Genomic DNA, 13,735 nt, shown 5'->3' on the forward strand with positions numbered 1-13,735 from the left:
GACCAGTAGAGGACCTCTACCCTTCAAATACCTAACACAGCCCCGGTGAAACACCATACTTGCTGTTCTAGCCTATATCCACAGACAAGCAAGACTGCAAGAACCACCCTGGAAAAGCAAGTGGCTAAAGGGCAATACCTGCCACATACTCACAAACTAACAACTGGTTTTAGGGAAGATCAGGGTACGTGGGGCAAGGCTAAGAGCAGGGATTCTAAGCACAAACTTGACCAAGCAGAGAAAAGTCAGGCACGAGGGCACACCAGTAGCAGGACAGAGCTTTGCTGAATGTAGACAGATCAGGATTTAACCACATTTTTTTGCTGAGTGTAGATGGGTCAGGATCTGACCCCACAAAAGCAGTCTGAATTACCTTCAGGCTAACCCTGGAAAAATTCCACACTCAGAAATCCCAGCCAGTATCTGTTTTCTGGAAAAACAGAGAAATACCTCATCCAGTGCTTCTTTGAAGAGAACAAGCTCTAGCACAAAATAGAGAACATTGTGTTTCAGGTCGTACGGGTCATCCAGCAATGGTGCAAGGTGCGTTACAGCCACTGTGCTGGTATCAGTGCTGGATCTGCACAGCCCAGCGAAGGACTAACACATCTGATGTGAAGAGTTTCACCACCGACAGTGTGGAAAGCCTTTAGAGAAATCCAGCTTTAGTAGGATGCTAGTTTTGCTAGCTAAGCTGCTCATTCAGCACTCTGCCTGTCCGAACACTCACACGGATAATGAGCTGCATGGCTTCCTCTCTCGCTGCTCACCTCTCTCTGTAAGTGGTTGTAGCGATGCTCAGCATGGCCAGGACACAAGCCCACGGCACCAGCCACCCCACTGACACGTTAGGACAGTGAGGTAGGACAGTCACAGGCTCGTGACTGCCACAGAGCCTTTGCAAGGTCCCAGCTGGACTGAAAAAATGGTGTACCTCTCTAAAGCATGCTCAACAACTGAAGCAATGAGTGCATTTAAAAATTCAGCCTAGTAACAACAGACATACCTCAGGCCTAAATGGACGTAGGTTTAACTAGTGTCTGTGGTGCACACAGACACACATGCACATTACTAGCCGTGCTTGAATTTTACAGCAGTACACAGAAAATAAGATCAGGCATTTTTGTTCATGCCTGATGTTCCCTAAATCGTCTTTTGGTTCTTGAATATGCCCTTGCAGCAGCTGCCTGCCAGAAATATATGGTCACTGCTAACCATGTGATGCAATAGCTACAATTTTTTTCCCCTTAAATGCCATTTGTTTAAATCCTTATGATTATTTAATACACACACACACTTTTACAATCCTGTATCAAAGACCAAAACTACAATGAAAGGAGAAACTATAAAATGACTGTAAGATACTCTGACTTTACATTGAGAAATGTGTTTCAAACTGAAAAGTGCAATCTCCTTATTTTCCATATATGATCTGGCAAGTCTGACCATCCACATCCTGCAGTGAGCAGCAGAATCAGATAATCTGCATCTGTCTGGATTTAACCCAGCAATATCAACATATCATTTTTACCACCTTTGCAAGAACAATCCGTTTCTACCAAGCACATCTCACAATAATCAGCTTTCCAGTTTTCCACAGAAAGATACATTTCAGGGAAGCAGGAAAGGGAGGAATGAAGAAATACATGACAGTTAGAAATCTATTATTTCAGCCTTCCTCACCAAAATCCCTTCAGTGTAGGAAAGAGGGCTTCACAAGTAGTGAAGGAAATTTTCTCTGTCTATACACAAGCAAGAGGTCCCTCATCCTGACTGGGTCACAAAAGCTGAATTGCACATACGATATACCAAAGAATAGCTTTGCCTTAAAGTTTCTTCTTTATAAGATACTGAAATTACTTAATATCTGGACTTGTTTTTGGAAGAGTATCCAAATATCTACTTTTTCCTACATTAAATAAAAAGGAACTGAATGAGATTAGATATATGAAATCTTGGCTTCCTGTTCACACTGGAGAACTGCGGTGAGATATCAACATGAATTTCTCAATCTATGAAATGGAGGAGATGACATTAACTCTTTTACATAGGCAGTTTGTCGTCTAAAAATGTTGGGTGGGTCTTTGAGTTCAACAGATTTAACAAAACCAAAGAAAAGAAATAATAAAGCATTTGACAGCCCAACCAAACATTCTCTGTCTCTCAGTTACAACCTGAAAAATTCTGATTACAGTACAAGTTTTATGTCATTATAGGAAAATCTTCACAAAAAAAAAAAAAAAAAAGAGGCTTTAGACCAGCTATTTCTAATGCAACAGGCAAGCAGAATTAATATAGAGATATGAGCCTTTGTGCTGTCACCATACAGCCCAAATCAAGAACAGGAGGCAGATGAACATTTCTCTTTGTTTTGCAATTAATTTTAAATAACGTGATGAGCTTTGACCTGGTAAAGCTCCTACTCCTCCTGTTGGTAGATCTCCAAACTCCACAGGCTGAAGAAATGACAAAATTTGCTGTATTTCTATATGCATTGTAGTGTGAGTCACAATTAAACCACGCTCAGAAGGAAGTACTCCTTGTAGGTGGTGTGGAAACAGCTAATTTGCTAAAAAGCTGTTATGCTAAAACTATCAACCAACAAGTCTATCAGTGTACTATTATATCAGAATTCCTGACGTGTTTTGGTGGCACATAACTTCTGTGAAGGCATCACCTATTTTGTGAACCAATTATTGACTTGAATTCTTTTAAAACCCTTAAAACAGCATTCAGAAAATTTATTCTCAAGCCTTCCCATGACACCAATGCACAGATCTTTATAGGGCATGTGCAACTAAGAATATCCAGCTGACCTAGGAGGCAACAGGGCTGTCTTGGCATTGCTATAACCATTATTCAAACTGGTTACTTATTCCAAAGCATTCCCCAAGCCTGGCAGCTACCACTCCAGAGGTTAGCATGGAATACACATGAGACAGTGATGCCAAGTCACTCAAGCCCACATGGCTTTAGCCTCTTGCTGAATGTAAGCTAGAAGACTCTACAGATTCACAACAATAAAATACCCGAGGTTGCTAAAGACTGCTTGAAAGTCCTGGAATAAACCATCTCATTTCACGCATGGTTCAAGCACTGCCAAAACTCAATTGCGTTTACTTCTTCCAGTGAAAACCAAAGGCACTCAGCACCCAAAATGTCCTTTTTGTTTCCCCCCAAGCCAACATGGCACATATGCTGTTTAAAGCTGGTTGGATCCCTACCCCAAGAAGAAGGGTCCAACCAGTCCATATTTTTGTTACAATGCCAACTACACTGCGGAAATTAAGCCATACACTGGTTTGAGATCCAAAAGCATCAAGTCTTACATTATGAAAAAAAAGGAAACAAACCCTCCAAGGAGGAGTGACTTCCAACCCAAAACTCCCCAGAGTGGCCCTAAGCACTCATCAGCAGAAGCACAGGGAAGTTCAGGAAAAAAAGCCATTTAAACAACATTTCTAATGCTTAAACCAACATCATTTCAGTTATTTCATATGACTGAATACTACATGAAAAGTCCAAAAAGCATCTGCAACGACATTCCATACTTTCCAGGAGAAAGAGGAGGAGACGATATAAAGAGTTACTAAGCATTCATATTAGCCTCCTTTTGGTTGCCTGCGTACTGTGCGCTCGTGCTTACCTGACCAAGGGAAGGAAGTGTTGCATATGCCATGGGCTGATTCATCATTCCTTTCTGCTTCATGATGAGCATGCGTTTCTGCTCCTCGCTCAAGTGTGCCATCTGAGCTTGCATCTGTGGCTGCTGGGACTGCTGCTGCTGGATGTATGGCATCATGGGGTTCTTGCTTGGATTTGCCATCGGTGGGGTCATCCTCTGACTCAGCTCGGCATTGAAGTGGGTTAGAGGTTTGGTGTTGCCATAAGAAAGCATATTAGGCTGTTTGCTTAAGGAGTTTGTGCCCAGGTTATTTGGCTGCTGACTGATTATATTCATGTGATTTTGAGGGAGGTAGTTATTAATTGTGGTCTTCTGTGGATTGTTTGCCATAGGAGGCACTATTGGGTTTTGGTTGTTAAAGGCTTGGGGATACATCATTGGACTATTTGGTTTCTCTGCGCTGAAGGGTCCTCCATATGGACTAGATGGAGGTCCCACAGGTGACCAGCTTGAGGCTTGATTTGGATGCTGCTGCTGCTGCTTCTGCTGCATGAGCTTAGCTCTCTGCTGCTGCTGTGCTGCCATTTGCTTGAGCTGTTCAGCTGGGGACAAGTCAGCACTTGGCATATTCACAGGCCCAGGCCCCGATCCTGCCACGGTTGCTGCTGTGTTCATAAGATAGCCATTTCCAGACCGCGTCTGCGTCTGGCCCGGAGTATGGGCCTGGCTGGGTGTTTGAGGTGACTGAACAACAAGGTTTGCTGGCGAGCCAGCGGGCACTGGAGCTGGTGGGGCGCTGGATGCAGAAGCGATGCTAGAGGCTGTGGAGACGTTTGAAAATGGAGGGCCAGAAGAAGAAGGCCTCACCTGGGGAGACCCTAGTGGGACATGAGCAAATGGAGAATGAGATGGATCGCTTTTCACGCTTGCACTCTCTTGAGTCTCTGTGGCAGGCCTGGGAAATTCCGGCTCCTTCTTCTCTTCAAAGTCTTCATTGAACAGATCTTGTATATCATCTTCTGGAACAGTGTTTGCTAGTTCATCTATTAGCTCCTGCCACTCTTGGTCGTTCAGGTTAATGTCCGAAAAGAGCTTGTTCTGATTTGAAAGAGATGTTTCAGAAGTGTCTATGCAGCTGGGGTCATCCAAAGGCTCTTGCTTTAGCTCCTTGTTCTGCAAGATGTTAAAACTATCATCTAGCTCATTGCAACCATTAACGGGGAGCTTTATCTCAGAAAGCCCACCGTTTTTACCCAAGTCATCTACACCACTACCATGAGTTCCACTGTTCTGCAGTGACAGGGGAGCTTTCATGTCCAGCTGGTGAAGAGGAGAAACAGCAGGCAAAGGCAAATTATTGGGCAAGCTGTTGATTGCCTCGATGCCTGGTACCTCCTTCCGTATCCTCTTGCTGGTCGGAGAAAAGCTCCCATCACAAACTCCATTCTGCTGTTCTCCATTGAGAGGTGACCGTGCGCCTTCCAACTTCCTTTTGACCGTCTCTTGAAGCTTAAAGCAAAACAAGAGAAAAAAAAATTAACCAGTTGCAGAGACAAAAAAAGTGCTGATGAGCCTTGTGCCAGACACTCCTCATCAAGCCTGCTAGTGACAATAGGTTTTAAAAACTCTGATTAGGAAGTTTCTTTGATTTCTTTCTTATGTCTCGATCAATTTGAGAAGACAGTCTAAACCAACCAACCAAAAAAAAAAAAAAAAAAAAAAAAGGCCAAACCAACCCCAGCTCCTAAAAGGAAAACAAAAAAAAAAAAAAAAAAAAAAAAAGCCCAAACCAAGCCTGTCCGTGAATAGGAGAGCAGAGGTCCACAGTTACAGAACTGTAAAATATGCCTGCACTGTCCAAGCTACCTGAATTTTATGGAGCAAGCAGAGTAATTCAACTTTTTGGGGCCTAACAATGATGAGACTTTTGTTTTCACAAAACACTAAGCAATGTCTACTGAAAGTTCCACTCCTTTAAAGACTTTTAAATTGGACCAAAAAAAAGGAATCAATAAAATTATTTACTCTGAAAATCTTTTTGTTCAAAGTTCCTACAAGTTTCTTGAAAAATACCTGCAATACAATTGATTGACTATTTGTATTGAAACATGTGTTGTTGACACTACAATTTTTGGCGAAAATTCATTAATATAGTTTCATTTGATTAGCCCTCTCCTCTTGGCTGCAAAACATATTGATAATCAGTTTTAAATTAGGGAAAAAATATATTCACCCTAAAAAACAGAAGGCACTTTGCATGATGTTAACTCAATCAAATCAGAAAAAAAAAAAGGAAATAACCGGTGTGCCAGGAGTTATCATAAACCATAAATAACTAGCAGCAATGACAGCAAGGCTAGTCTCCAGGAAAGCAACCAAATTAGCTGTAAGAATGTTATAAAAAAATAATGCATTAATATAAGATTTAATTCAGGTTAAAAGTAATATAGCAAAGCACTGTAACAACCTACACACTCCTCTCCTACCACACCAAACTTTAGGTCCTCTGCTTATGTACCAGGCTAAAAAAAGCATCCCTCTGGCTAAGGCAAAAAACAATAGTGGGGAGGGGAGGAAGCAAAGAGGTCACAGCTCTAGCAAACGCCTTCAGGACACACTCGCATCCTTGATACTAGAACAATAGAAAACAAAATACTGAAAGATTTTATCAATTTTTAAAGTATTTTTGCTGGTATGAAAATCCCAGACACCCAGCTCCCACCCCTTCCCTAACCTAGAGGTCTTCAACCTTCTTTCTTCCCACAATCCAGATCCCATTTATTTCTCCCATCCCAGAGGGCTAGCTCCCCTTTCATCCTGTGTATAAGACAGGCAAGCAAATCCATATCTCATCCCCGTTTCAGAGGGAGCGGTTCTGAGAAGGCTGCACCCTTCTCTCACCCTTCAGGCCTGCGGGGCCCCTTTGGTGTGTGACACAGAAGGACACGGCCAGGCACACAGCACCCTGCCACAGAGGCATCACCTTTTCATCCCTCCCTGCCACGGCAGCAGCACGCTCCAGCAAAAGGCGCTGGCCCAGGGGTGGTAATCACCTCATGTGTGCCTGTTAACAGCCATGTGGAAGGTAAGTCAACACCCAGAACTAGTGTGAAGGAGAAAAATCAGATCCCACGAGGGGGCTTATGATACGGCTCTCACCTCCACTGCTTCCCTCCCCTAAAAACCTACGTTAAACTGAACACCGCCGTATGGTATTACAGCTCCCTGCTGCTTTTTGACCGATGCAATCGGTGTGTGGCAGAAGACTACAGCTGAGCTACAGAGCTTGTTTTGCTGATCTTTATACAACCCCGGTTCAGACCCCAGAGACGGGGGACGGACGATACGGATGTGGTAATGGCACCGGTTCATGAGCACAGGCACTTCCAGTTTCCTTTCTTCAGAGACAAGAAAAGAAAGAGCACAACCCGGCCTCAAGTGCAGGTGGTCAGTAACCCAGCTGATATCACGGCTTACAGTAGCATATTTAAGTGTTGTCCCTAATGGGCCACTCGCACAATTTACAGCATTGCCTTATCCCCATTTCAGCTCCTCAGCCATTTCGCTACCCCTCTTTGCCTTCCACATCAGAAAACAGCCACCGAACAGCAAGTGACTCAAGGCTAAGTTCAACGGGCACAAACACAAAAACAATGCTCCACGAAATGCTCAAAACTTGCCATGGCCCTTTGTCCCAAGTTCTTACTTTAGTTCAGTGTTCAGCCAATAAATACCAACAGTCATACCAAAGGACCTGGTGACAGGCTTCTAGTCGTGAAGAAAAGATCATATAAGGAAGAGATGGGAAAAACCTTCATTTGTCTTAATAACAAGTCAGGTTAATGAGAGTGATTATCTCCTGAGAAATACAAGAGAACTGACTCCATACCTTTCAACACAGTTTGAAGACATCCCTTACAGAACATCGGTAACAGTGATGCACTTTCAGGTTTCACATCATTTACTAATTTATCCTAAAGCCCATTGTCTTATTTGTACATGGATGTTTACCAAAAGAATGTTTATCTAGTAGCAAATAACCAGCCTTAAAAATATCAGCTCCTAAAGACTTCACCGTGGGCTGAAACTTGGATGTCACCCTGTACAAACATACAGTGACTGTAGTGACAGTAAAAGCAGGCACAGTATATAGATATTAATAGTCACGTTTATCATGCTTTAAAAGCAGCTTTAACACGGGAACTATTTTCCATCAAACAGCAAACATACAGAAATCATGTCTTACTGCAAATGAAAACAAAATTTAGCGTATTCTAAATTTGTAGTTCCATATTAACTTCCTTCAGAGGTTTTAGGAGCTGGGGAGTTAACAGACAGTAGAAAAAATTAATATTTTTATTTGCTTTGTTTGCTCACTAAAAACTGTAGGTAGACAAAAACATAACATGAAAGGTTTATTTGAAGGGAACATGCTGGATACAACCTTTGCAGGTGGGGAAGTGCCTTGGCTCCAGCATTTTGGAGGGGTTGGGAGCCATAACAATAGATACAAAATTTTTGGGGTACGATACAGAAATACTCTTATCAAATTATTTCAATGCAAACATTAATTTTCATATCTTGATTTCATTCCCAATCACCATGTCAACTGTTGGATGGCTTGAATGTCACACACTAGCAAACAGTCAAACCAGGACTCCACAGGGTCTTAGGCTAAAATCCCAGCACCTCCCCTTCCCTCCGTAAAAACAATGCCTTGAAGTAAAATATTCTCCTGTAAAGTGTCTTCTGGCTCCTTCTAAGTAGTAGTATATAGCTTGTGCATGTGATTTACACTATGCATCATGAAGATATTAGCAGCAGCTTACAGACTTATGTCTAGGAGGAAAGACCCTTGATGCATAAAATAAAAATAAAACAAAACAAAAAATCCTTGCCAGATTCATAGGCCTTTAGCTTTATTCACACAAACTATTTGGCTGATGGACCTGCATTTCACAGCAGGTTTCTACCCCAAGGCAGAAGACAGAGTGAAGCAGGACTTACTATTATTTCTCTGCCTTTGGAGAAAGTCTAGTTGCAGAGCAAGAAAAGGTCAAACTTTAGTGGGTTGACTTTTTAAATGACTCTTGATTGGGGGAGAGGTGAGGGGACAGAGGCTGTGCACGCAAACACGCAGACACACGTGGACCCACATGGTCTAATCCAACTCGTCCCGAAACGTTTGGCAGAGCTGCTCGGACATGCCACGACAGACCCGATCCGTAAACAAGAGAGCATTGAGGCTGTCGGCAGCGCTTTCATCTGCGGGGAGAAGATGCTCCGCTTCATCCCACCAGCAGCAATTCATTTTTCAAAAGAAATGAGACCAAGGTGCTGTTGTTATAGCAACAGTCGAACCACTCGCCAGCCCATCCTCCACCGTCGCGATGCTGTTCCAGCCATCCACGGGCAGCGACCAGGGCTGCAGCGGCTGCTTAGTCCTTTCACTGCTCTTTCAAAAAAACCAAAACAAACAAACAAAACCAAAACACAAAAACCAAAAGGGGTGGAAGCCAAGAAGCTAAATGATTTGCCATGTCTAACACAGGTCCACTTCCACTTTCACTCAGTGGCCCAGATGATCTGCGAGCCCACAGGCAAGGAGCCTGGGGTTGCTTTTACAGGTGCTTTCATCTACCAGCTACACAGTGAACATGTTGCCGCTGACTCTGCTCTTGTTAAGGCAGCTCCAGCCACTTCAATACAAGGCAAGGGTGACAACTGCAAGAGATCTGTCATGCTCGTTGGCCAGCTGTGGTGGGACACGTCTTGCCCCGTAGCTATCTTTGCTCCCAGTGGGAAAGCAGAGAAACCAGCCAAAGCCCAAAGTCCATCTTCCTCAGAGAAGATGCATGTTTACACAAAACAAGGGTTATCAAGTCTCTACACTGCTCTTCTGTGATTCTTTCTGTTAAAGATAAAAGTTGACCTTTTCCATTCCTGATGTTGAATCATGGTTTAGTCCACCAGCCATCCATGTTCAAATGGGTCTCAGTTCTCTTCCATAGCAATGATTCAATCTTGGCCTTTCCTGCAGGTCATCTTCTCTCCCTCCCATCACTCTGTTGGGTTTAACACCTCTTCCTCCAGGTGTTCGTGAGCTTGCCCCATCTTTCTTCCTCCCCTTAAACTTCTCCAGGCAGATCTCCATCCCCCTACCTCTGCCAGGGTGTGCTCAGCACGAGCTCGGCCAAAAACCACCCCAGCTCAGCCATCTCCAGCCCACAACCTGAAGACTAAGTCCAGTTCACCCCTTCTTGTGCTGCACTCAAATCCTACCAACAGCTTAGCCAGCATCCCAAGGGTTGCTGTGAAGTGACACTAAGCAATTTGATGTGACAGCTCTCCTAAGGAGACATAAATGGCCATAACCACCTCAATCCGAGATCAATAAGGAATAATCGGTATTGCCATTTGCATGCCAGCAATTCAGCTTTAACATTTGAAAGGATTCCTCGTTTCTTGCACATCCTTCCTTGCTGTACCACTTCTGAGACTGCCATTAAAAAGTCAACAGTGACAACGGGCATCACCGCCTGAGGTACAACCACATCTTGGGACCAGTGTCTGAAGTCCATCAGCTCCACAGTGGCCTCATCATGACACTTGCTGCAGCTGCCACGCAGCGATGGTGGGGAGAGCAGACAGCCTTTCAGAAGCCGAGTCGGAGCTGAGCTCAGATGAGTGGCCAAGCAGAGCGGAGGTGGGTTACCTACAACTGCTTCCAACTAATGGAAGTATTTCATGCATCAAGCCACTCCCCTGCTACTCACATTTCCTCACAGTGCTGAAAGCACTGCACCGACGCCTGCTAACTCACAGGATGAAACCTGACGTAGCAAATTGATTTTGGATCGCAATTGCTCACTTAAAGCACATGCTGTGCTCTTCCATGCTGGGCCTGCCTGCCCAGTTCTTGTTGGCCAGGGCAACGTTTCAAACACGCAGGAAATTCACATTGTGAAATCTGTTTGAAGTCGGTAAAATCTTGATCTGCCAAGCTAGCCAGTAACCTGTTCGACTCTGCAGGCTCACAGAGTAACCTTTGCCTGCTACCCAGGCTGCTGCGGAGTCTGTCATCACCCTTCTTTTTGCAAACAGTCATCACAAGAGCAAATGACTCCTGTTAAGGATAAGATGTAAAAGATGCTCTGTGCACCAGTCAAACCTGAAAAGCTGACAGTGAGGAAAATGATCAGCTTCCTTGCGTTTTAGCCAGGCTGGTGGGGCAGGAAGAGTTACTCTCTCGGCAGCGAGAGTTCCAGAGTACCAGAGGACCGGCTGTGCGGACGTAAAGTCCCGCAGGAGCTGCCTGCCCAGCCAGCTGTCAGGCTCCCAGCCACCAGCGGGAACTGGATCATGCTGGGAGGTCAAGAGGAGGACAGGGAAGAAGGGTGACTGAAAAGGCACTGGATGGGGGCAAAACGGCAACAGTGCCGGCAAAGCCAATGCAGGCAAATGCCGTGACTCTACCTGCCCTCAGCCAGCCAGGTAAGGATGCTGATGTGTGCTACAGCAGCTAGAGAAAAGCAAGAACTGGTATGAGCTTTCATCAGAGCTCTGAGAGAAGGATGAGCAAGAGAACAGAAGGAGACACATTTCTGTAGAGATCGAGAGAAAAGGAGAGAGGTCTGCATCTGGGGCTTCTCCCATGTTTCGATGGTGCCTGATCACAGTGGAGATGGATTTTCATCGCAGACTGAAAAAGTTTTGTACTCCCATTCCTCCAGTCATGTGATAGAAGAGGACTTCCAACAGACTGAAAAAGTTTTGTACTTTCATTGCTCCAGTCATGTGATAGAAGAGGACTTCCAGCTCTGTATGTATTAATTTGATCAAAATAAAAAAAGATAAGCACATATACCTTTACTAGTGTTTATTGCAGTCTTTTAAACCACCCCATTGCATTGCTGCAATAAAGACATTTTCTGCTGTAGCAGTGAACACTGTGGAGAATGCCTAGCTAGTGAGGGGTGCAGGAGGGAAGAAATCTATACAAAATGTAGTGGAAAAACATATTTAAAAAAATGCCAGCTATGCTGCTCAAACTGGGTATGTCTAGAACAGGCTGCGGAAAAAAAGTGATCCTTCTGAAGCATATGTGCCTTTAAAATGTTTTTCTTTCAAAATTTCTCCCTCTACACAACTCCAACTTAAATATAAATCCAAAGACACTAAGTGACACGCTTCTGAGGAGATTTGGCATGCAGGGTCCATGGGGAAGCTGTTGAGTAAAACACATGCAATGGATGCAATTAACTGTCTCAATACAAAATTATTGGCAAGTTTAACTGGACTTCAGAACACAAATTATTTTCATGGATGAAATGCTGTCATCACTGTCAAACAGCCTTCCTGTACAATCCACATGGCTTCCTCCTCTTCAGGTCCATGCAATTTAATTTTACGTTAGCCCAATAGTGTAAACACTGGCAAAGCAGTAACCTCATCGCTTAGAGAGTGCCAGCATTCCTCTGCTCCTGCGAAAGCCTCAATGAAGGTGCTAAGAGCCTGAGAGCTGAACTACTCAGCTGGCAGTGCCTACTCCTGTCTCTCATACGGAGAAGCTGACCTACACTCTCCACGCAACCATCCTTGCAGACGGCACAAGCTACATTTTCAAAGCATTATGAAGATTTAGTCAAGTGGCCTCTAATTGACTTGTCTGGGAGTTGTGCTGATAAATCTTCACCCTTTGAAAACACTCCCAGTCTGCTTTGTACCCGGACAGGAGAGACACTAATGATAAAAAACAGACGCTGCAGATTATTAAAGCTGCACCTCCTGCAGAACTCCTGCAAATCAGGGTAGAGAAGAAATCCAGGAACTCCTTGTGTTTTATGCTAAGAAGGAGCAAAGCAACATATCCATTGCTGTTGCACATGCACCACTGCTACTCATTCACTACTCACTAGTGCTTTAAACTGCATATGCAACACTAGAAATGGTCTCCTGGGGAAAATCTTCCCCTGATTCATCCTTGGATGGGCAAAAGTTGTAGCAAGCTAGTGAAGTGGACTGGTGCCACCCTGCCTCTCTGGTCAAGGGACGTTTGGGACAAGGAAAGCATTATTGTGCTCTGCAAAAGGAGCAGATCTCTGACACAGGCTCTGCTTGCCCTCATTATTAAGGCACCAGCAGGATAATAAACTCTGTTTATGACTTCAGAACTGACAGACTAAAATCTTGTCTAACTGCTGTAAGGGAAGAGCCCTTAGAGCAAGCAAATTACCTTTCAGTTGCAGGCAAAGTACTGCTGTGGCACAATCCACGTGCATAATTTACTACTCAAAAATACTCTTGGAGAAACTTGGAAGAAGGAACTGGAAGGGATGAGGGATGGTGAAGGAACACTGGTGCTCCCCCCATCACAGTGTTGGTTTCAATGGACTATGAGCTTCTATTCTACCTCTTTCATTACCAAAGCCTGTCTAGTAGATGATCCCTAGAAGACCTATAGCAAGCTGTTAGAAGGCTGAACTCAGAAACTGTCCGCTTGTCTCCCATTCATTTAACTGGTGTTAACTCCCAACAAACACCACCTCATGTCAGCATGGTTACTTGTTGCATAGTTGCATGAAGTAGCATCTTCCAGTTTCTCAAAACAAGGTGGGCTAAGTAATTGCAGAGATTATTCCACACAACTACGTTCAAGTTCCTGCTTTTCAAAGCAAAGTGTTCAATTGATACAATCAGAAAAGGAAGGTAACGCGAGCCAGTCTATGCACTGTACTTGTTTCAAGCTCACACGTTTTAGTCACCCTTTTGGGGTAACATCACCATAAACAGAACTTTATTTGAAAATAATTTAAGATCAGAACTAACAGATTTCCACAACTAACATATAAAAAGAGAAAAGTCTTGTTACTCAACAACAGGAGAAGTTATACCATGCTGCAAACAAAAGAATTTGGTGAATTTATCCCAGAGCTTGTCTCTGTCAGCTTGCTTCCTCTTCCCCAGCTGTCCCCATGCCTGACTACGCAGCTTGTCTGGGGACATAGGTGACCTAAAGATTCCTTTCCAAAGACAAATACTTTTAAAGGAGTGCAAGTTATCTAAGTACAGTGCAGTAGGCATTGCAAAGGAGACCCAAGCGTGGCGGGG

The 13,735-nt window shown here is 44.0% G+C and overlaps 1 protein-coding gene across 1 annotated transcript; it reads right to left on the reverse strand.

Moving 5' to 3' along the window:
- Positions 1-3,646: 3,646 nt before the first annotated feature.
- LOC104462217 (mastermind-like protein 3) lies at positions 3,647-13,018 on the reverse strand (the record flags this gene model as incomplete). The annotated part of the gene is made up of 4 exons (XM_010074077.1): positions 3,647-5,134; positions 8,994-9,080; positions 10,114-10,243; positions 12,927-13,018. Coding segments are annotated over 4 exons (1,797 nt in total), but the record flags the coding sequence as incomplete, so codon positions are not given.
- Between the last annotated feature and the right edge of the window lie 717 nt (positions 13,019-13,735).

This window comes from Pterocles gutturalis, unplaced genomic scaffold, assembly GCF_000699245.1.
Source record: "Pterocles gutturalis isolate BGI_N339 unplaced genomic scaffold, ASM69924v1 scaffold4387, whole genome shotgun sequence".
Lineage (NCBI taxonomy): Eukaryota > Metazoa > Chordata > Aves > Pterocliformes > Pteroclidae > Pterocles > Pterocles gutturalis.